The sequence below is a fragment of the Danio rerio genome, chromosome 5 (genome assembly GCF_049306965.1).
Source record: "Danio rerio strain Tuebingen ecotype United States chromosome 5, GRCz12tu, whole genome shotgun sequence".
Classification (NCBI taxonomy): domain Eukaryota; kingdom Metazoa; phylum Chordata; class Actinopteri; order Cypriniformes; family Danionidae; genus Danio; species Danio rerio.
In genome coordinates this window covers 69,917,554-69,942,497 of record NC_133180.1, presented here as the reverse complement: position 1 = coordinate 69,942,497, position 24,944 = coordinate 69,917,554, and the positions used below count along the sequence as shown (strand labels likewise).

The window sequence follows — 24,944 nt, the reverse complement described above, 5'->3', positions numbered from 1 at the left end:
GGTTTGTTTGGACCCAAGAAATGGAGGTAAAACTAGTGTAAATTTGGCAGGAGCACCCGTGTGTGTTTGAAGTGTCATCTGAGCAATATCCCAACAGTCTCAAAAAAGAAAGTTGAAGAGAAATTGTTAATTCCCTTTAAACCTAGGTGAGCAAATGTGTACATTTTCTACCCCATTCAAAGCTTCTTTCTCGTTATTGTAGTTAATAACAAAAAACAAAGTTGTCGGCGATACTTCCTATTGTAAAGTCATGCAATGTGAAAGCCCCTGTTGCCGATCTATCATGCAGTGTAAACAAAGCAGCGACCAAACGCTAATCCAGATAGTTGTGCAGTGTGAAACCATCTGTGACATGGCTACTTTGAAAATCCTGCAGTCTGAACGGCATAAGGAACTACGTTAATTTCAATAAACTTACGTTATAAAGTTAATGCAGTGTTGATAAGTTGAGTCAGTGTAACATTCTTAATTTTAATTTAAGGCATTAAGTTATAGAACACTGTAAAAACAGCATGAGTTATGTTCACCCATTAGTTTTTACAAATGTAGGTGGATTCAACATAAAAAATTAAGTTGTCGACGGAAAAAACTCAAGAATTATGTTGATTCCACATTTCCACATTATGTTGATTTCCACATTGGGGAAAAGGGAGGCTTGATGAATAGGAGTCAGTGGGTAAATGTTCATTTTTGGTTGAACTATGCCTTTAATAAATAAAAGACCTTCACCTGATAATGGTTAGTGGGATTTTAATTGAAGCGATCAATTTGCTGGAAGTGTGTCTGGACTGCTGATACATGAAGTACAGTCATAAACGATAATCAATCTGTCACCGTGAATGATGATTTATGGCTGTCCTTATTTGAGAGCCAGTTTAAAAAAAAAAAACAGATCATATATTAACACTGTGAAGTAATGCCAAGTAAAACAATGAGTGCTCTAAACAGCTTTCATGACCAACTAAACAGAATGTCCTGTACTGAGCTAAATTAAATATCAGCTGTTTTGTTTTTATCCCAAAAGGCAGAATTGTTTTTGTTTGGTATAATAAAACTCATTTAAAATGGTAATAAAATAATTAATATATATAATAAATTTAAACAATTGCTTTAATAAAAATGTATCATATTAATTATTATACATTATTACTAAAGCAATTTTAAAAAGTGTTTAGGGATTTTTTTTTAAACAATGAGCTATTCAAATGTATGAAACCTTTGCACCAGCATGTTAACAATTCCACAATTGGAATTGTGGGGGAAAATAATTCATAATTTTTTTAAATAAATTTCATGATTTAATTAACCTTAACTTAACTCAACTTAATTTAACAACTTAACAACTTAGCTTAGCTTTGCTTAACTTAACCTAACTCAACTTAATTTAACAACTTAACAATTAAATTTTATTTTATTTTATTATTTTATTTTATTTTATTTTATTTTATTTTATTTTATTTTATTTTATTTTATTTTATTTTATTTTATTATTAAGCACGTGTGCCTGTTGCAATAGACAATGCATAACAACATCAATAAGATTCTCTTTTCAACTCTCAATAGTGTCAATAAGATGTAGTACTTTTGAGAATAAAGTTCAGAATTTTATTTAATTCATAAGATAAAATAATATAATTATTATGTATATTATACTGATTATGAATTTTTACTAAAGCAATTATTATTATTTAAAAAATAATTTATTTAATAAAATGTTTGAATTAAAATGTAAAATTAAAAATAAAATTAATTTAAAAGTTTGAATTAAGAAATATATATTAATTTTACATTCAGTTTTGACATTTCTGTTTTGTTCTTACAATCTTTGAATTGCATCTTTGATGTGTAAAATATTAACAATGAAATGTTCCACCTAACCTTTATTTATTTATTTTATCACATAAAGCTAAGGACTAAATAAAAGTGCCAGTTCACACACACAAAAAATAATTTGATTCTCTTACCATTAAATATGACCCACAATTCAAAGTGATTTCAATGTTTTCTTGTTTTTTCTTCTGTTAAAGACAAAAGAAGATATTTTGCAAAATACTGGAAACTGCTAGCCATTGACTTTCATATCATTGATTTCATACTATGGAAGTCAATGGCTACCAATTTCTACATTCTTCAATATATCTTCTTTTGTGTTCAACGGAAGAAATAAACCCTTGGAAGCACTTTAGAGTGAGTACATTGTGAGTACTCTCATCCTGGTCTCACAAGAAAAACATAACTATTTTACGTTTTGTCAGTTTAGTGGCGAATTCGTACAAATTCGTACAAGTTCAGTTGTACAAAAATATAAGATTTTAAAAAGCAGTACGATTTTTGTGTACGTTTTTTTCCCTAAACCCAACCATCATTGGGGGATAAGCAAATCGTACTAAATTATACGAATGAGATCATGAGTTAGCCACTAAATCGACTAATTGTCGTAAGATTGTGTTGGTATTTTTACGTAAATTGTCCCTTTAACTTCTACCACAGCATTTGAAATGATATTTTGACGCAATGTTTCAGTGTTAACCTCCTTCTCTGTGTCCTCTGAAGACCAGCCCAGCTTGTGTTACTTCTACGATGGTGACGGTGTGTGCGAGGACTTTGAGCGCGAGGCGAGTGTGAGAGACTGTGGGCTCTACACCCCCAGTGGATTCCTGGATCAGTGGGCCACAGCAGTGGAGGTGTCCAATGAGGAGGCCATTCACTGTCCAGCTGAAGTCGCTGCTGGATATCCTGCCGTCACAAAGGTAAGATCATGGCTTAAAGTTTTAAAATTCTTTCCTGTGAGGGTTGAACTAGAGCTACGACGTAATTCAGTTCAGTTCTATTATTTACTGTAAATAATAAGCTATTATAGGATATAACAGCCAAAACAAAACAAAAAAATCCAATAAAACCAGGTGTTTAACAATTAAAATACTATAGTAATTTATAGTAGAGGAAAATACCTAGCAATAAGCATTCTATTGTATATGTTTACAACTCTTCATTAATGAATTACACTACAAAATGTAGTATCATTAATTACTAATAGTAATTACCATAGTATACTTTAGCCTTTACAACAGTAAACTAATATATATATATATATATATATATATATATATATATATATATATATATATATATATATATATGTATATATATGTGTATATATGTGTATATGTATATATATGTTGTCGTTTATTTATTCATTTAATATTAAATTATTAGATTTTTTACTTTTCATTTTGAACTGCAAATTTGTTAATTTACTTGAGTTTTAATAATTTTATCTTAATTGTATTTTTTATTTTTCTACATTTATTTATTTATATTTTTGTTTCTCCTAAAATTTACATTGTTTTATTTTATTTGTATTGTTTTATGCACACCGGAAAAGTAAAGTTCACTAAAATATTGTACTGACAGGACATTTCTATGTAGTATAGTTGTTTCTGCTGCTTGCAATAGCTCTACAGTGTTGTCGTGGCAACGACTGTAAAACTTCTTCTTGATCTTCTTGTCAATACAATGTGGTTGTTTTATTGGTTTATGTTTTTTTTTTTATCAATATCCTTTTAGTTACTGAATCACATTTAAAAAATCTAAAAAATTTCTGGTACTGTATAATAAATAATTATTACAAAGCCATATTGATTACATTTTTCAACCAATGCATTTAGGATTTTTAGTTTCTGCCCAAAAATTGTCATTTCAGTGAATCCTTAATTGTATATTTTATATAAATTTATTCATTCATTTTTCTTCGGCTTAGTCCCTTTATTCATCAGGGGTCGCCACAGCGAAATGAACCACCAACTAGTCCAGCATATGTTAAACACAGCAGATGCCCTATATGTCATATCTTTGGACTGTGGGAGAATTTGCCCATTATATATATTAATATGATCATTTATTAAATTTATTTATAAAAATGGTTTTCATTTGACGCATTTAGTTAACTATACACTACCTGACAAAAGTCTTGTCGCTTATTCAAATTTTAGGAACAACAAATAATATCTTGACTTCTAGTTGATCATTTGGTATCAGAAGTGGCTTAATAGAAGTAGTAATAATAGAAAGACCTCTAGATTACGCTTATTTTACCACAATATAAAATATGATCATGCCTTGATTTGTAATTATTTTGTTAGGGCAGTACGGTCTGACTTTGCTTAGACAAAAGTCTTGTCACTAAGAATATAAATAATTACAGAAATAATTTACAGTATAGAATAAAAAGTCATGCTGCAGTGAAAAAAGAATAAATATCGTGTATGACTCCCTTGAGCTTGGACCACTGCAGCCATACATCTCTACAATGACTTAAATGACTTATTTAGATGACCATACATCTCTACAATGACTTAAATGACTTATTAATAAAGTCATCTGGAATGGCAAAGAAAGTGTTCTTGCAGGACTCCCAGAGTTCATCAAGATTCTATAGATTCATCTTTAATGTATCCTCCTTCATCTTACCCCAGACATGCTCAATAATGTTCATGTCTGGTGACTGGGCTGGCCAATCTGGAGCACCTTCACCTTCTTTGCTTTCAGGATCTTTGATGTGGAGGCTGAAGTATAAGAAGGAGCGCTATCCTGCTGAAGAATTTGCCCTCCCCTATGGTTTATAATGTAATGGGCAGCACAAATGTCTTAAAGTCTCAGGCTGTTGATGTTGCCGTCCACTCCTCAGAACTCTCACACACACCCATTCTGACACTAACATGATTTTTCCATCACTGATTTCTGTGAGAATCTTGGGTCCATGCGTGTTCCAATAAGTCATCTGCAGTATTTGTGGAGATTGGGATGCAGTTCAACAGATGATTTGTCCTAAAAAAATCGACCTTCTTCTACCCACTTTTTCAAATGATTAACTAGAAGTCTTGTTATTATTTATTGCTCTTACAACTGGGATCGGCGACAACACTTTTGTCAGGATACTTAAATTCAATTAAAATATATTTGTATAGCACTTTTTTTTACAACAATTATAGTTTCAAAGCAGCTTTTTCAAAAGTTATTAGTTATCATCATTTTATTTGTTACTAATAACTTTACTAATTAACTAGTAACTAATGGCTTTTACCCTTAAAATTATATATAAATGTAGTTAACCTGCAGTTATACCAGCTTTGTGATCCAATCAGATGCTCCATATGTCTTTAAAAGCACCTGCAATCGACCCTCAAGTAGTGATGGATGGCTGTGATGCAGCTAAAGGCTAATGTCTGTTTGAAAAACTCCCTTCCCAACTTCCCGTTTCAATAGGAAAACACATAAAACAGAAAAGGAAACTGCTTGTCAGGCCATTGCATGGGGTCTTTCAAGAAGAAAAAGCTGCCATATTTAAACGGCCGGTGGTTATTTATGACCACAAGTAGGGTTTTTTTTGACAACAAACACAGAAAAATCTCAGCTCTAAAACACTACCTTTATTTGCGGATGAAGTCAGACCAAACTGCTATGTTTTGAAACCATAAATGACTGAAAAGCACATTCTGCTAAGCTCTTACCCTTCACACATGGAAGTAGTAAAGAATTGGCTCTTTCTGAGGGACGTCTTTAAAAAAAAAAAAGCTGTGTTGTTTTACTCCCTGGATATTTCAACATGATACATTTGTAATTTTACAGTTTTATTGGCCACGTTTTCCCCCCTCTCGTGATGTTTGTGGAGCGCGAGTCTCCTGCGCCCCCAAATCGTGCAAGCTCCCGAATTAATCATGTCACAAAACTATTCCTATCACGCTGCGCACAACCTAAGGATTTATGGCACTGAGAAATGGCCATTTTTCATAGTTGAGCTTAGAGCTTATTGTTGTGTATTGTGGCTCGTAATGGGAAACTGTGGCACGTAGGTTACAATGACTTTCAAGAGTTTCACCAATACACCTTTGTGTGGAGTTTGAACTGTTTTAGAAGCAACTCAAATTTCAAGTTTAAGGTAAGACAATGCAGGTGAAGAAGGTGAAAAAAGTAAAAGTCGTCACCATTGACGGCTCTCAACCGTTTTCATTTCAGAGCCCACTTCTTTCTCCGATCAGCTTCTCCGATCAATTTTTAAAGGCCCACCTGTCTGGCATGTTCTCTAAAATGTTTGTATGAAATGCTCATTTAAACCTTTATTTAGTAACACACACACACACACACACACACATACACACACACACATATATGAGTTATACATAAGAATTAAGATTCAAAAGCCGCTAAATGCCACTACAGCTGATGCGTCGGCTTTAATGAGGAGACTGTTTTATTCTGCTTCCAATTTTGATTTTAAAATACGGAGTTTGATGAACTGGATGAGGCTGTCCGACTGTCAGTGATTGGCAAATGAAAACATCCCTTACCTCAAAACTCTGTGCATTATAAGAAAAAGACTGCACAATACGATAATAATAATGCATTTTATTTAAAGGCGCCTTTCGTGACACTCAAGGGTACAGTATAGGACAGCTAGATTCAATCAATTCAAACAAACAATCAATTCAATTAGAACAATCAATTCAAATAAAAGCACAATAAAAGTTAATAGAATACAAAACGAACTTTACAAATGCAGTCGGGCTCAAGAGAATAAGCTGGTGTGTTTTGAGTTTGGATTTAAATTGAGAAAGAGAGTCTAAATTACGGAGATCAGGAGGAAGTGAATTCCAAAGCTGAGGAGCAGAGTGGCTGAAGGATCTGCTCCCGATGGTGACAAGGCGGATAGAGGAAACAGTGAGGTCAATGGAAGAAGAAGACCTGAGTGTTCGAGAAGGTGTGGCGATATAAACGAGACTAGCCAGGTATGGAGGAGCAAGATTGTGGATGGCTTTAAAAGTGGGAAGGAGCATTTTATAATTAATTCTGAAAAAGATGGGAAGCCAGTGAAGCTGTTGTAGAATGGCTGTGATGTGAGAGACAGAGGGAGCTTTTGTGTTAACACGGGCTGCAGCGTTTTGTACCAGTTGTAATGTACGAAGAGTTTTTTTAGGGAGGCCAAACAGAGGGGAATTACAGTAGTCTAAACAGGATGTGACTAAACTATGAACAAGAATGGCAGCTGAATGAGGTGTGAGGGAAGGATGTAAACGATTTATATTTCGAAGGTGGAAATAAGCGGACTGGGTAACATTATTAACATGTGCAGTGAATGAAAGGGTGCTGTCGAAGACCCCAGACTCTTAACCTGAAAGAGGGGGGGGGGTAATGACAGAGTCATCTATGGGAATGTGAAAGCTATGTGAATTGTTTAAAGTCGGAAGTGTAAGTTGCATTCATAACGGTTTTTATTGCGCAGCGACGCTACTTTTACTACGATTTACCATACAGTAAACGGCAACTCCATTGCACGAAAGATGGAGTTAAGATGGCGTTCTTTTATCGCGCATGGATGCTATGAGGATAAACAAGAGACAAAACTGAGACTGTGAGTGTGGTGAGAATGAATGAATGATCTGAAAGACATCCCCTTTTTGCCCAGTAGACTTTGTGTTTTATTTGCTAATTTAAGCTATTTTTTAAAAGATAAATAAAATGTATAAAACTATAGATTGATAATGTATAAAACTATACGCCTGATAAGCTTTTTATATTAATTAAACATTGCACAAATATTGATGTTTCACAATGTTTTACACTACATTATTTGAACCTAAGAGGCTTAGTTTACAATGTTTGCAATGTTTACATTGCTCTACTTACATTAAATGTAAATCCCAAATATCAGAAATGACAACCGATTGTTAAAATTTAATTAATGTCAATTTTAATGTTATTGATTAATGCATTTACTTGACAGATTTCGTTCATTCATTTTCCTTCTGCTTTGTACCTGGTTTATCAGGGGTTATGAACCACCACTTACTTGACATATATATATATATATATATATGATAAATATTGTGAGAATTAAAATAAAACAAAAATTAAATTAATACAGAAAAATATATAATTACGGTAAATAAAAATATAAAAATGTAGGTAAAATAGGTAACTTTACCACCTAAAATGAAAAAGAAGAACAACTAAAATTTTTAAAGTGAATGAGCTGGTGGCCCAGTGGTGGTCTGTTGCTCGGGGACAGTAGGGGTCTTGAATTGCTAGATAACTGTATGTGTCCTGAAACACAGAGATTAACACAGACGGAGGTGAAAATGATTCCGTTTTCAGCCCATTTCTCGCTTTCTGAGACTCTTTTAAGCATTATTTGAGAATTCTCCAGTTTTGCGGCTAATTTTGTAATGGTTTCATTCATGATTTATAAGGCATTTAGTCCTGAAAAAAAAGATGTTATGAATCCCTGTGTCACCACTAGCTCTCTCGCTCTCTCTCTGTGTGAACTGAATGAAATGAACCGCCGCTCTCTTGATTTAATTCATGTTGTATTACATCATCTCTAAATCTGTGAACTGTAAGATGATTACACTTCCAGACAAATTAATTTCTGTCCTGAAAGACTAGCTCCCAATGAAGTGCAAGAACAACTGATGGAATATTTTCAAATATATAAAAGAAAAAGTGTCACTTGGCCATGACTGAACTGCATGCTTATCATTATTAAATCATTATTAATAATGTATTACTATACTTCACAAATGATTGCTTCTCAGTGTTTGTTTAGTTTTCAGTAATAAAATAGATAGATGGATAGATATTATATAGATACAATCAAATTTCAGAACATATTCACTCACCGGCCACTTTATTAGGTACACCTTACCAGTAATGTGTTGGACCTACTTTTGCCTTCGGAATTGCCCAAATCCTTCATGGCATAGATTCAACAAGGTTCTGGAAATATTCCACAGAAATTTCGGTCCATGTTAACATGATCACGCAGTTGCTGCAGATTTGTCGGCTGCACATCCATGATGCAAATCTCCCGTTCAACCCCATCCAAAAGGTGCTCTATTGGATTGAGCTCTGGTGACTGTGGAGGCCATTTGAGTACAGTGAACTCATTGTCGTGTTCAAGAAACCAGTCTGAGATGATTTGCACTTAATGCAATAGAGCGTTATCCTGCTGGAAGTAGCCTTAAGAAGATGGGCACACTATGGTCATAAAGGGTAGGACATGGTCAGCAGCAATACTCAGGTGGACTGTGGCGTTGACATGATGCTCAATTGGTAATAATGGGCCTAAAGCATGGCAAGAAAATATCCCCCACACCATTACACCACCAACACCTGCCTGAACCGTTGATGCAAGGCAGGACAAATCCATGCTTTCATGTTGTTGATGCCAAATTCTAACCCTGCCATCTGAATGTCGCAGCAGAAATCGACACTCATCAGACCAGGCAACACTTTTCCAATCTTCTATTGTCCAATTTTGGTGAGCCTGTGCGAATTGTAGCCTCAGATACCTGTTCTTAGCTGACAGGAGTGGTACCTGGTGTGGATTTCTGCTGCTGTAGCCCATCTGCCTCAAGGTTCGACATGTTGTGCATTCAGAGATCCTCTTTTGCATACCTTGGTTATAAGTAGGGCTTATTTGAGTTACAGTTGCCTTTCTATCAGAGTCTTCCCCTCTGACCTCTGACATCAACAAGGCATTTTCACTGACAAATGCCACTCACTGGATATTTTCTCTTTTTCAGACCATTCTCTGTAAACCCTAGAGAGGGTTGTGCGTGGAAATCCCAGTAAATCAGCAGTTTCTGAAATACTCAGCCCGTCTGGCAACAGCAACCGTGCCACGTTATGTTTACAATATTTTATTATTGGAAAATTTAGCAGATATTCACTTGAAAATACACTTTGTTTTAAACATAAACATAAAACCTACATTTTAACAATTAGACATTTGAAAAGAAAATAAATAAATAAAAAAACAAAAAACAACAGTCATAAAAATAATAGTTAAACAAAAAAATAAACATGCATTCCCCCAACCAACCACCCACCAGTGCTATCCAACAATAAATGTAGGTACTAAAGGCATAGTAAACATACTGTATTAATCACGAGTTTGTAAAAATGAAATAAAGGGGGACCACATTTTTTAAAATATCCAAACCTTGACCATGCCATGTTCAAAACACCTTTCTTCCACATTCTGATGCTCAATTTAAACTGCAGCAGATCGTATTGTCCATGTCTACATGCCTAAATGCATTGAGTTGCTGCCATGTGATTGGCTGAATAGAAATTTGCATTAACGAGCAGTTGATAGGTGGACCTAATAAAGTGTATTTTTATACAATATATTTACTAAGACAAGAAAAAAAATAAGCAAAAAAAAAAAAAAAAAAAAATATATATATATATATATATATATATATATATATATATATATATATATATATATATATATATAATTTCCCTATTTGTTTCTGTTAATTCCCCATTCTGTTTCTATTTTTTAATTGAAATATCTTTGTCATTGAATACTTGCAGTGTTTCTTGTTTTGAAAAATATATATTAAAATAAAGCAATAATAAAGTCATAATTAAGCAAATAATAGTAAAGTAATCTGCTAATGAACTATAAAAGACCAGAAATATTAAAATAATTACCAGACACATCACAAATGAACTAACTGCAGAAAATCAGTCTCTTTTCTAAACCGTGTTGTTTACCATTCCTTCGGTACATAATTTGAGGCATATACACCATATATGTCATATCTTTAGCAGCTCAAATGAATTATAAGAGCAGATTTTCAACATAAACAGTCTCAATGCTTTCTGTGAATGAATGTTCAACAGCGATACATGTATGAGGGGGGAAATGAGGTCACGGTAAAGGCCAGACAGAGAGCAGAAAACATCTACTGCTGAGCGGGCAGAAAATACAGCACTACCCTAAAAATCCTGGGGACGTCCATTGTGCAGCGGCAGGAGCCAGTCGAAGCCATAGCACTGCTCTTGCTGCCATCACACACACACACACACATATAATCAGTGGCATTCGCTAGCAGAGAAACATGCAGCTCTCCAGTGTCACCTAGCGTTCCTCTGCTGTCACCCCACAGAAGGGTTCAGGGGGTTCAGTGCGCTTCTCTGTCACATTATTCTACAGTGAAATGAAATACACTCCATGCAATTCAGCGTGAAACAAAGGCAAAGAGTTTAGGAGACTTACAGTAGGAGTTCACTGCTTGGTAAAGGAGAGACATTATAGACACCTTTTTTTTGGGGTGGGGGGGTTGGGGAGTGTGTCTAATGGAAAGAGAACATCCAAAATGCACGATTTAAGCCGGAAGTTGTTGAGACTTTTATTTGAGTATGTCAATGTACTGTACAATGAGGAATATGCACACGGGCTTTTGATTTCAGTCAGCCAGCCCCAGGGCTTCCGGGTTAATTGTCATCCTATAGAACATCGCTGCGTTTAATATCTGATTGCTTTAATAAAAAACAACGATCTTCACTGCCTGGCTGAGATATGATATAATGTGGTTATCAAACTAAACAAGAAGCACTACATTAAACTTTATTTTTCCAAGCCATGTATTTAAAATATGGAAATTTATTTTATTTTCAATGGAATTTCTGCGCTGGCCTGCAGCTAATGATGCTGCCTGCATTTAAGTGGTCTTTCTTTTTACGCTTTAATAACCAAAATCAACACAGACTCATTCTGAAAATGTAGTCCCGCGGACGTTTCTGGAGAGCATGAATTACGTAGCCGACATATGGCATATGGGGCGGTGTGACGCCGTTCAGAAAAAAATAAATAAATCCCATAGTAGGTTTGAAACATATAGAAAGTGAGTAAACGATGACAGAATGTTAATTGCTCTGTAAAAAAGGGCCAAAAAGTCCCTAGGCAATATTTATGAATATTTTGAAAAATGTCGGAACTCGCTAACCATTGGCATACAATAGAAGTCAATGGCTAAAATGGAAGTCAATGGTTCCAACTTTAAAATAAGATCTTTTAAAATAGACTTTCATAATGAGTTTGCAACAAGTTTTGGGGGGTGAACTATGCCTAAAAATTCCACTGTATATAGGCAACATGTATTTGCCCACACAAAACCAGGTGAATTCGCCATTTAAATATTTGCTGGATGAAAAAAAAGGAAAGCTTAAACACGAGTCTGTAAATAAAACATTTCTTGTGTATATTCACTTAAGCTTCTATTTTCCATCCGTGCTAAAAACAAAGGTATTTTAAAGAATGTTTTAATTCACTAACCATTGGCATACAACAGAAGTCAATGGCTCCAAGTTAAAAAGATCTTTCATGTTCACCAGAAAAAAATAATCTCACAATAGCTTTAAAACAAGTAAAGTGAGTAAATGATGACAGAATGTTTATATTTGTGTGTAATATGCCCAAAAATTTTACTAGAAAAGCAACATTTATTGTAAAGAAACCATGGAAAAAAATGTGGTATATGCAAAACTGGTTGAATTTACTGTCTAAATATTGGCAAGATGAAAAAAGGGAAACTTAAAAAACAAGTCTTGCAGTAAAATACTTCATGTGTTTATTCACTTAAGGTCTGATTTTACATCTATCCTAAAAAGAAAAGGTATTTTGAAGAATGCTGCAACTCGCTAACTTTTGGTATACAACAGCAGTCAATGGCTACAATGGAAGTCAATGGCTCCGACTTTAAAATAAGGTCTTTTGTGTTCACCAAAAAAAAGAGAATCTCGAAATAGGTTTGAAACAAGTAGAAAGTGAGTAAATGATGAAAGAATTTTAATTGTTGTGTGAAATATGCTTAAAAAGTCCACTGGATAGGCAACATTTATTTGCGTACACAAAACCAGGTGAACTCGCCATCTAAATATTGGCTTGATGAAAAAAGGCAAACTTAAATAAAAGACAAGTCTGTAAATAAAATATTTTATGTGTTTATTCATTTAAGTTTCTATTTTTCATCTGGCCTAAAAAGAAAGGCATTTTGAAGAATGTTTTAATTCACTAACCATTGGCATACAACAGAAATCAATGGCTCCAAGTTAATAAGATCTTTTATGTTCACCAGCAAAAAAGAATCTCTTAATAGCTTTGAAACAAGTAAAGTGAGTAAATGATGACAGAATTTACATTTTTGTTTAAAATATGCCCAAAAAGTCCACTAAAAGGCAAATTTTTTTATAAAGAAACTATGAAAAAAACGTCTTATACGCAAAACTAGAGGTATTCAATGTCTAATTACTGGCTCGATGAAAAAATAGGAACCCTAAAAAACTTCTTCAAGTAAAACATTTAATGTATTCATTTACTTAAGGCTCTATTTTCCATCTATCCTAAAAAGAAAGGTATTTTGAAGAATGTTGCAACTTGCTAACTGGTAGTATACAACAGAAGTCAATGGCTTCAATGGAATAGGCTCCACGTTTAAAATAAGATCTTTGGTGTTCACCAGAAAATGAAGAATCTCACTCCAAAAGAAGTAGAAAGTAAGTAAATGATGACAGAATTAAAATTGCTGTTAAATATGCCTAAAATGTCCACTGGATACAACATTTATTTGCCCACACAAACCAGGTGAACTCGTCTAAATATTGGCTTGATTTAAAAAAAAAAAAAGGGAAACTTTAAAAAAACGAGTCTGTAAATAAAACATTTCATGTGTTTATTCACTTAAGGCTCTATTTTCCATCTGGCCTAAAAAGAAAAGAAATGTCATTTCGGGCCGTTTAGTTGATAAAATGCCCTGCTCTAATGCCCGTGTGTTCTTTTTCTTTTGATCCAACACGACCATTCCAGAAGGCTCGTGTGATTGGTGAAAGACAAACTTCTTGATGTGGGTAATTCTGAAACTCGACAGCATTTAGAGTTCAGCCGGTTCTCAGAAAAGAGCAGCGGGTCAGTTCACCCTGATTTCACTGGCTCCCAAACTCATCTGGAGTGCCACTTTAACCTGGCCACTTGTGGGACTTAATTGTGAGCTTCCAGATGGTCTAAATTACCTTTTCATAGCGGACTGAAGGCCTGCAGCATCATCATTACTCCATTTAAGTGCCTTTATATAGTCCAAAAATATGCTGTAATTGCATGTAAAGTGTGGAGCTGTTGTGCTTTTCATTGTTTTCAAGGAAGAGGGCTCGTATGCTCACTCATACAGGTTTATTTGATTAACAATACAGTAAAAATAGTAATATTGTGAAAGATTATTACTCATTAAAACACCCGTTGTTTTCCATTTGAACATATTTAAGATTTTTATTCATTCATGGCTATTTAAAGCTTTTAAATGTTTCTACTTGCTAATCAAGAAAAATAGTATTTCATTAATAATGCTGTGAAAAATGCTGCTACAATTAAATTAAATCTACTATAACTGTCATGATAAAAAGAAAATGTAAAAATGAATTGAAGGTGCATTTGGATCTGGCCAAAATGCCTTGGTATTTATTTGATGCTGTTTTGCATTGCTGAGAATTAAATCCAATTGCACGTTTTTTTGTTGAATGCAGTAGCCAATCAGAGGAGTTTAGATTAGACACCAAACTCCACACTCCACAAAAGTCCACAACAAAAGTAACGGTGTTTTCACACTCGGACGATGACCAGCTAAAATTATTCACGCCTCTTCCAAGTGACTTGCGATGCGCCTTCATCATTTGCAATGCAGTTAAACATTGTTTTCCAGCCGCAGTTGCACTTCATTCTCGAGATGTATAGTTTGTCTAAAGTGAATTATACAGTATATTATGAGCAGGGATATAATCAGCCAGCGCAGTCGTTTCTCAATAGTAAAAAGCGACATTTTGTGTCTGCCGGTTTGATTTTTTGCAGGAGTTCATTGGCATTTTCCCACACTTTAATTCTGACCAATCAAAGCTTAATTACCAAGATGGTCAAGAAAAAAGTGTGTTCTCTGTCATTGAGTGACAAGCAACTCTGTCAAAATCGCTTGGCAGTTTGCTGCTGTGAATCGCTCATAGTGTGAACGCAGTTTTAGCGATACACACAAAAAATGACTTTTACTGTTTGTTCACTACTTAAAATGAGTTAAAAGAGCACCATTCTTCTTCTTAAATCCACTTAAATTTGTAAAAACCCTTTACTTAATTGTTTTGTGTTGGGACAAATTGGATTAAATATAAAAAAATTAAGTTGTCCCAATGAAATCTCAAGAATTTGGTTGTTTCAGCTCATTTTAAATTAGTAGTTTGAACAAGCAAATAATACATTTTTTTGAGTGATCTTAAAGAGATTTAAGTGCGTGTGATTGATGAATCAGTGTGCATCTCTTGTGTTTGTTCACTCAGAGCTGTCAGTCGAAGGTGTTTGACCTGTCTCATGGTGTGTCTCAGTATGCTTGGTTTCCCTGTGAGGAATCTCAACAGCAGAGCTGGACTTATTGGCTGAAGGTAAGAGATTGATGTCCAAGCTTATGTCTCTTCCTGTTTTGTTTTGTTTTGTTTATCACAATTTGATCACAATCTGACTTACAGTTGAAGTCAGAATTATGCATCCTCCTGTGAATTTTTTTTTAATATTTACCAAATGATAAACAGAGCAAGAAGATTTTCACAGTATTTCCTATAAATGTTTATTTCTTCTGGAGAAAGTCTTATTTGTTTTATTTCAACTAGAACAAAAGCAGTTTAAGCCACCTTAAGCAATATTTTTTATCCGATTGTCTATAGAACAAACTACTTTAAGCTGAATATTAGTATCTTGAAAAATATCTAGTCAAATATTATTTACTGTCATCGTAGTAAGCATAAAATAAATCAGTTATTAGAAATTAGTTATTAAAATTATTATGGTCAGAAATGTGTTGAAAAAAATCTCTCTGTGAAAACAGATGTTATGTGTTTATGTTGTTATGTAGGATAAGAAGTAACATTAAGTGAGTTTCGACTGGTGCTGGGCGAAAAGAAGACAAATCACTACAGTGATATGTGGAGAAAAAAAACAATGATATTAATCACTGAATATGTGAATTTGGAATGTAAATTAAACGACTGAATCAAACGAAAAACAGGAGTGTTGCCAAAACAAGGAAATAAATATAACAAAACAATCTAACAACACCCCAACCCACTAAACAAACCAACCAAAGAAAACTGTAGAAACAATTACAAAAAATTTACAGGTGGGCTAATAATTCAGACTTCAACTGTACAGGTAACTTCATTTCTGTAAGTTTGTGGATCATCATGTTTATCCTGGAAACAATGATTTTTGCTGCATGTTTAACCTACTTATTTAAAATAAGCTAAAACTGCATAATTCTTACAATTTTTGGTGAGGCAACTTAATAGTTTTAAGTTCAATCTACTTAACCCCTTAAGGTGCACTCCTTGAAAATAATAGGAAAAACCCACACTTGAATTGCATAATATACTGACACAACTCTGATAAATATTAATAAGCAATTAAATTAATAATGATAGCCTATGGATAAAAGGTCGACCAGGTGGTTACGATGCCAGTTAAAGGGTTACATTTGTTACAATAAATGAAGTGTTATGTGTTGGGAGTCTTGGGACAACATGAAGGAATTGTATGGAACCCTGAATTTTTTCACTGAACATTTTCAAAAGCCCGATTAGATATTAACATTAGAGATATTTTAACATTAATTGTTTTATTAATTAATATAGAGTTTATGGACACTATGACATTTCTATGAAGGCTTTTTACACTTTCAGGGTTCATGGATGTGAAAGTTGTCATATTGGGTAAACTTCTATGGGGTGATTGAAAAATCCAACAATCGATATTCAATTTACTTCAATAGCAAAAGAAAAACACTATCCTTGATAGTGTTTGTTTCCAAAAGAGGGAAAATTTATAGAGATTGATTACAGCAGTCAAAAGAGAAAATCTCCATCTCCATCTCTCACTGAGCTTTTGAGTTATAAACACCCATGCTGCTGTATAAAATGTTGGTGTTTTTTGTTTGTTTTTTGTAATTGACTGCAAGGGTAATCTACTACAAAGTATAGTGTCATAAATGTATACTAAATTATCTTGACAGTACATCACAGGGTTCACATAGTCTCCATATTAGGATTTTTTATTTTTATCACAAAATTTTTATCGCTGGTAATCATAACTGATGGGCTAAAAAAGTTTAAAAAGTGGCCTAAGAGCGGGTACATCCTCCTTCTTGGCTGAACTATGACTTTAATTTCTCTCCAATTTTAGAAGTAGCTAATGGACTGTACTGTGCTTGATCAATGAAGATGTTGTTCCATGGTCACCAGTTAAATGATGGAACTGTCTGTCTGAGACTTTTTTTTTCTCTCAAAAGGCTTATTACGCTCATCCTATGGTGGCAGCTGCAGTCATTATCCATCTGGCCGCTGACGGTACGGCCGACATGGACCAAACACAACACAACATCACTGTTCATCTGGTGGACACCAAGGACCAAACTCATCCTCTCGGTCAGTGAAACGATTGCTCAATTTTAAAGTGCAAGTATGCGGCCGTAATTATACTTGAGTAAAATATTAAAAGTATAGCTTAAAAAATGTACTACACAATTTAAATAATAAAAGTAGCCTAGCAAAAATAATAATGAGAAGTTTACATGTGTGGACAAAAAGTAAAACAAAATGACGTGCCTCAAAGAACCATGGTGTAACGCATTAAAATAATCATAAATATGAACACAAGACCGGATGTACTGTAAGAGCTATTCTTAACCTCCTAGGGCCTAGTGGCCACATATGTGGACAGCACGTTTTAGCTCTTATGTCGTTTGTTTTATATTTTGTTTCAGACATACAATGTCATCCTGCAACTGTTTTGCTGCATAGGTAATGTCCCAAACACTATTTTAACTGTCCAAAATGGGCAAAAAAATGCGGCACGCACATGACAGTTGAAAGTATTGCACACCAGACGCGCACATTCGTACACTATTTAAAATTAAACTTATCAATTGACGCTCTGTGGCGCAGCAGAAATATGAACAGTGTCCTGAGTCATGGCTGGGTGTCGCCGAAATCCGCCAACTTGTGCCACCGATGTTTGTACCCTGATAGAAACTTGTGTTTATAATTCTAAAATGCGTAGCGCTACGTGTCGCGTCGCCGAGCGGCACTTCTGGTGTTTGACCCCCTTTAGAGTAGAAAAGTAGAAAAGTATCTCGTGCATATGGAGAGAAGAGTGTTTCTGCAGGTGGTTTGTCAAGCCCACTCACCTGTGGGAAGCACACTCAGTTTCATCGTATTGAATGATATTTTTTATTTAAATTGGGCAGAAATGTCATTATCAATACAGAATTTAAAATATTTATTTTTACTCAGATACATAATTACAAAATAATGCTGTTTTAAAACACAAAACATTGTTTTTTGCATGTAAAGCATGCATGTTTGATAGTCAGTTAACCATATTTAATGTACATGCTAAATGAAATGTAAAAATGTAACTAGTACTTTTTTTGTTTAATTAATCATCTGTAAAAGGTGCAGTTTTTTCTTCAGACATGTTCTCAAGTAGTAAGTTTGAATAGTGAGCAAAGTACAAATCCCATCACAAAAATACTTAAAGGGCTACTTCACCCAAAAAGTAATACTATGTCATCATTTACTCTCCCTTTACTTGTTCCAAACCTAAGTTTCTTTCATCTGTGGAACACAAAAGAAGATTCTTTTAAGGGTGCTTTCACACCTACACTTTTGTTTCGGAACGTATCTCGTTTGCCCAGTTAGCGCGGTTCGTTTGGCATATGTGAACAGGGCAATCGCGCTCTGTTCCACGCCAAAGTAATCGCTCCGAGATCGCTTGAATGAGGTGGTCTCGGCTCGATTGAAACGAACCCTGGAGCGGTTCGATTGCAGTGAGAAAGCGATCCGATCCGAGCGCGGTTATATCACAGTGTTTTATGGATATGTAATAGGCTTACGGCTATATGAAGAGAGAATTATGAGTAGGGCGAGAAGTTTCGCGAGTCTCCGGATGCCCGCAAACGAGTGATGATCTCCCGGTAATCTTGCGTCTCTCTCCCAGTCCTCAAATAGGCATCGTCGTGCACCCTTCTCACCCCTCCCCACCGTGTCTCTCCTCAGACACGTTGCGCACACGCACCCTGTCAATCACCACCAAACCACCACCTCTCCTGACAGCTGAGCGGGACGCTGCAAAATAAACCCTGACACTCTGACCAATGTAAGGAGAGTTTACTCGCACGTGACTTGTTTTAGCTCTTTTGGTCCGATTAGAAACTTTGCAGTGTGAAAGCGAACCGCTCCAAGAGCAAAGAGCAACAATGTAACAATTTTAATCTCTGTTTCGGAACAACTGAATCGATTCACAGGTGTGAAAGCACCCTAAGAATGCTCAAAACCTGTTACCATTGACTTCCATACTATTTGTTTTTCCTACTATGGAAGTCAATGGTTACAGCTTACTTCAACGTATCTTCTTTTGTGTTCAACAAAAGAAACTCAAATAGATTTGGAACCACTTGAGAGCGAGTAAATAGTGAGTACATTGTAATGGGTGGCTGAGCTATCCCTTTAAGAACAGTAGTCAAATAAATTTTTGTTGTGCTTTATGTTTGCAGGTGACTCGAGGCTGAGCTGCCGCAACAATCCTCTGGTGATTCCTGTGAGTCACGATCTGAGCGTGGCTTTTTACCGCACAAAAGCCATTATAGTGAGCTTCAGCTCTCCTCTGGTGGCCATCTCAGGTGTTGGGCTGCGCTCCTTTCAATATTTTGACCCCATCACAATCAGCGGCTGCCAGAGCAATGAAATCTACAACCCCATGGGCCAGAGGTGAGGAGATAAATCCAGCATTGCTGCTCCTCATGTCAGCGCACATGGCTAAATGTTTTGCCAGCCCTTAGCATACCTAACCAGCGCTTACAGTCAGAATTATTCGCCCTCCTGTGAATTTCTTTTTTAAATATTTCCCAAATGATGTTTAACAGAGCAAGGAATTCTTCACAGTAATTCCGATAATATTTTTTTCTTCTGGAGAAAGTCTTATTTGTTTTATTTTGGCTAGAATAAAAAGTTTTAATACTTTTTAAAGCATTTTATGCTCAATATTATTAGCCCCCTTGACCAATATTTTTTCCTATTGTCTACAGGACAAATAATCCTCAAACACTGTTTTGCCTAATTACTCTAACTTGCCTAATTAACCTAGTTAAGCCTTTAAATTGCATGTTAAGCTGAATACTAGCAGGGCTGCCCACTCTCACCATTCAATCACGCAATTGACAGCATTCTCAGGCTCTGACGCCACACATCCATTTTCTCACGCAGAAAAATTGATCCCACAAAATATTTGTTTGTTATAATAAATGCAGTTCAAAACAAGTTTTTCATTATAAACAGACGTTATTCTCTAAGTGAAACCAAACCAACAGTGGTAATAGCAAAATCAAAAATAAACTGACGCATGCGCACTAAAAAAAATATGCCTGCGCTTCTCTCGCACCGCTTGCTTTACTCACCTTATTCCTCGCATACGAGCAGGTGCAGCCATATGAATCTTTTTGACTCAAGACTTCGGGTGTCATTCACTTCCATTAAATCTAGTCGTTAAAGTCGTTATTTTTCTTCAGGAGAAATTTCCTATTTGTTTTATTTCAGCTAGAATAAAAGCAGTTTTTATTTTTTTCTAAAACATTTTAAGGTCAAAATTATTAGCCTACTATTATTATTATTAGTCTACAGAACAAACCATTAGTATACAATAACTCGCCTAATTACCCAAACCTGCCTAGTTAACCTAGTTAAGCCTTTAAATGTCACTTTAAGCTGTATAGAAAAATATCTATTCAAATATTACTTACTGTCATCATGGCAAAGATAAAAGAAATCATTTTAGTTATTAGAGATGAGTTATTAAAACTATTATGATTAGAAATGAGTTATTAAAATTATTATGTTTAGAAATGTGTTGAATAAATCTTCTCTCCATTAAACAGAAATTTGGGGAAAAAATAAACAGGGGGTCTAATAATTCTGATTTCAACTGTACATGTGGTAATAGATCTAATGCTGCAGATTTCATTTATTCATGGCTTTTGCAATGCTTAAGATATAGTGCTGACATGTTTGTTTAATCACCCGTTGCACAATGTTTGGTAATAAATTCATTTTCGTCCTTTTACAAGCACATGATTCATAAAAGACGACAACAAAGGATATGGCTTGCTCATAAAAATGGTAAAAAGTGTTTTCTTGGCCACGCCACATCCTGATAGTCATCAGTAAAGCTTTTTTTGTGTTTGTTTTTCATCCATCAAAGAAGTGATTCACAAACTCATTTATAGTGATATAAATGATTTGTTTGGCATGATGGGTTGCATAAGTGTGCTGGAGCAATAGCTGAAGCAATACGATTGCAATGCTGCGAGGTAAATAAATCAGTTCAATTGTATTTTCATTACTGATTATTTTGTTTTATTATCATTATTATTAATATACAGTTATATATTTTCAGTATTCACATTTTCATAAGTATGGCATACAGAAGTGAAGTCAGAAATATTAGCCCTCCTGAATTATTAGCCCCCTGTATAATTTTACCCCAATGTCTGTTTAACAGAGAGAGTTTTTTCTAAAGGCGACGCAGTGGTGCAGTGGGTAGCACGTTCGCCTCACAGCAAGAAGGTTGCTGGGTCGCTGGTTCGAGCCACGGCTCAGTTGGTGTTTCTGTGTGGAGTTTGCATGTTCTCCCTGCGTTTGCGTGGGTTTCCTCCGGGTGCTCCGGTTTCCCCCACAGTCCAAAGACATGCGGTACAGGTGAATTGGGTAGGCTAAATTGTCCGTAGTGTATGAGTGTGTGTGTGTGTGAATGTTTTCCAGAGATGGGTTGCGGCTGGAAGGGCATCCGCTTTTAAAAACTTGCTGGATAAGTTGGCGGTTCATTCCGCTGTGGCGGCCCTGGATTAATAAAGGGACTAAGCCGACAAGAAAATGAATGAATGAGTTTTTTCTAAACATAATAGTTTTAATACCACATTTCTAATAACTGATTTATTTTATCTTTGCCATGATGACAGTAAATAATATTTGAATAGATATTTATCAAGACACTAGTATTCCGTGTCATTCCGTGTCACAAGTGACATTTAAAGGCTTAACTAGGTTAAATAGGCAAGTTAGGGTAATTAGGCAAATCATTGTATAACAAAAATATTTATTTTGGCTAATAATAATGACCTTAAATGGTTTTAAAATATTAAATATTAAAACTGATTTTATTCTAGCCGAAATTAAACAAATAAGACTTTCTCCAGCAGAAAAAAAAATGTTAAAGGAAATACTAAGAAATCTTTGCTGTTAAAAACATCATTTGTGAAATATTAAAAAAATAAATTCATAAAAAACATTCACAGGAGGGCTGGTAATTTTGGCTTCAACTGTATAAATTTATTAATAATCACATTTGAATACTAAAATTTAAAGTCAGCCTATTAATCAAATTTTAAAGACTCCTAATTTCGCTTTGGAGACCTTCTACTGTCATTCATGGCCAGAAACACAATTTTCTCATAATATACATGGCAGCTTTGCCTATTTTCCTGTCATCCCTGAAATGTTTCATTCAACAATCCAAGAGTCTGCTCTGCTCTGATTGGTCACACATCTGTTTTGATTGGTCTACCAATATTTGCATCTTGTGTGGGAAAAACAAACACCCATTTTACTGAGAATGTTTAAATTCATTTTGTTACACTGAAAAAAGTGGCCACAGCCATATCACCCTGCAGCCCAAGACTGGTTACTCATTGAAGCTAAGCAGGGGTGAGCCTGGTCAGTACCCGGATGGGAGACCACATAGGAACACTGGGTTGCTGTTGGAAGTGAGGCCAACAGGGAGTGTGTGAGTCCTGATGCCCCAGTAAATTGAAGGGGACACTCCACTGTCAGTGTGCGCTGTCTTATTGTTGAGATGTTAAACTGAGGTCCTGACTCTCTGTGGTCATTAAAAATCCCATGGCACTTCTCCTAAAGAGCTAGTGTCCTGGCCAAATACCCTTCATTAGTCCTAACCCATCATGGATTGGTTATCCACCAAATTGGCTCTATTACGGTCTCTTTACCTGCAGCTGGTGTGTGGTGAGAGCACTGGCGCCGGTGTTCTGTGGCATCTGTCACATCATTCAAGCAAGTGGATGCTGCACACTGGTGGTGATATGGAGAGACCCCCCTCTTGATTGTGAATGCTTTGAGTGTATGGCCATACACGATAAATACGTTTTAAAAAACACATTACAACTATAATGGCATCATGAAAGTCATGTTTATTACAGATTTATGACAAGTTATGATTTATTTGTTTATGTCAAGTTGTCAATCTTAAACAATGATTTCAAATTAGACAGCTGAGCTAATGACAGTTGTCATTAGCCTGCATAAATTCTCAAGGTGTCTGGACAGTCTTATGAACACCTCCTCCAAGTAAAGGGCCACCAAATATATAATAGGTCTGCGAGGGAATTGTAACTCTGACAAACTGATATCTTATTTCTGTAACCCCACAGCTGCGTTCATTACTCATGTGATGCCATCGAATGCCAGAAGCCGATGGTCAGTAATGCAGAGATGAGGTGCAACAGTCCAGGATACTTCAACGGCGCTCGATGCACCATCACCTGCAATCGAGGATATACACTGAAGATACACCGAGATGACGACATCATCAAAACACAGGTGACACACCTTGGTTAATCGCTTTATTTAATGCGCATTTGTGGATATTACACCCTATGAGTGAGTGTGTGTGTGTGCTCTCTCTCTCTGTGGAGTATTTTTCCTGCAGTTAAACGCCTTATTTTTTGGGCCAAGCATTTTGACCAGGTTTCGTAGAAGCACACAACACAAACATACACAGCCTGACGTGCGCACACACACACACACACACACACACACACACACACACACACACACACACACACACACACACACACAGCGGTTTATATTACATTAAACAATAATCATTGACTCATGCCCTGACCACATACAGAGAAAGTAGCAGTAAAGATTTATGGCCCACATAGGGTTTGCTAACCAAACTGTGAGACGGTAAGTGAATGGTCACAATAGCTGGCGCTCTGTTATTGGCTTGATGTTGTTTTTATGTCTTTTTCTCTCTGCCTGGAACTGCTGGAATGGTCCATGTGGCTCAAATAAAAGAGAAGCTGTGGATTTTTTTTTATTAAACATTACTCTCGCCCTCCCTTCTGAATGGAAGTGTTTGTTGTTGTTGTTTATGTTGTTGTTGTTGTTGTTGTTGTCCTAATAGGCTAGAAAAATTTAAGTTTGACTGAACAGCAGCCTGTAAGTAATGGAAAGGAGGTTTCCTTGCAGAAATCACTGTCTGGCTTTTTTCTCATTGTATGGTTGTACTGACCTATCATATCTCTCTTTAAATTTCTAGAAACGTTTGATTTTTTTTTCATTTGTGATGATTTATTTAAAATTGTTGGGGTTTTTTTTTCATAGAAATGGTACTTATAAAATGCACAAGCACTAAATATAGTAGTTTAGCAATTTTAAATATATTTTTTGTGAGTACAAGTCATCAAAACTAATGTAATGATCACTATCAAAAGTCAAAAAATTATTAAATGTTATTATTGAAAGTTTTAAGGGTGAAATGTAATATAGGGTGCTTTCACATCTGTAGTTCGCTTCATTTGGCCCGGACCAAGGGCAATAAATGATACATTGTTGAATTTTCTGCCGTCTTTGGGTCGTTTTCACACCACACTGCTGGCTTTGGTCTGAACCAGTTGAAACGAACCAAAATGCAGTCATCAGACAACATCCACATCTCTCATTGGCCAGATGTTGTTGAACATATTTCCTAAACTGCTTATTTATTGGTTAGAATTCATGTGCGGGAAAATGCCAATGAACTCCCGCAGGTAAACAAAACCGGCAGACACAAAATGTCACTTTTTACTATGGAGAGAGGACTGCTATGGCTGATTGCATCCCTGCTTTAGACAAACTATACATTTTAAGAATGAAGCGCGGCTGCGGCTGGAAAACAGTGTTCTAATGCATCGCTCGTCGCTTCAGGAGGTGGCTTGGATTAATTTAGCAAAAACTGC

At 35.5% G+C, this 24,944-nt stretch overlaps 1 protein-coding gene across 4 annotated transcripts in view; it reads left to right on the top strand.

Moving 5' to 3' along the window:
• pappab (pregnancy-associated plasma protein A, pappalysin 1b) overlaps positions 1-24,944 on the top strand; it is a 252,884-nt gene that overhangs the window by 157,121 nt on the left and 70,819 nt on the right. For all 4 annotated transcript variants that reach the window (XM_073949695.1, XM_073949694.1, XM_009301935.5 and 1 more), the window contains 5 exon segments: positions 2,554-2,750; positions 15,166-15,267; positions 17,163-17,298; positions 19,428-19,641; positions 23,370-23,538. In XM_073949695.1, coding sequence (XP_073805796.1) covers positions 2,554-2,750; positions 15,166-15,267; positions 17,163-17,298; positions 19,428-19,641; positions 23,370-23,538 — 818 coding nt within the window.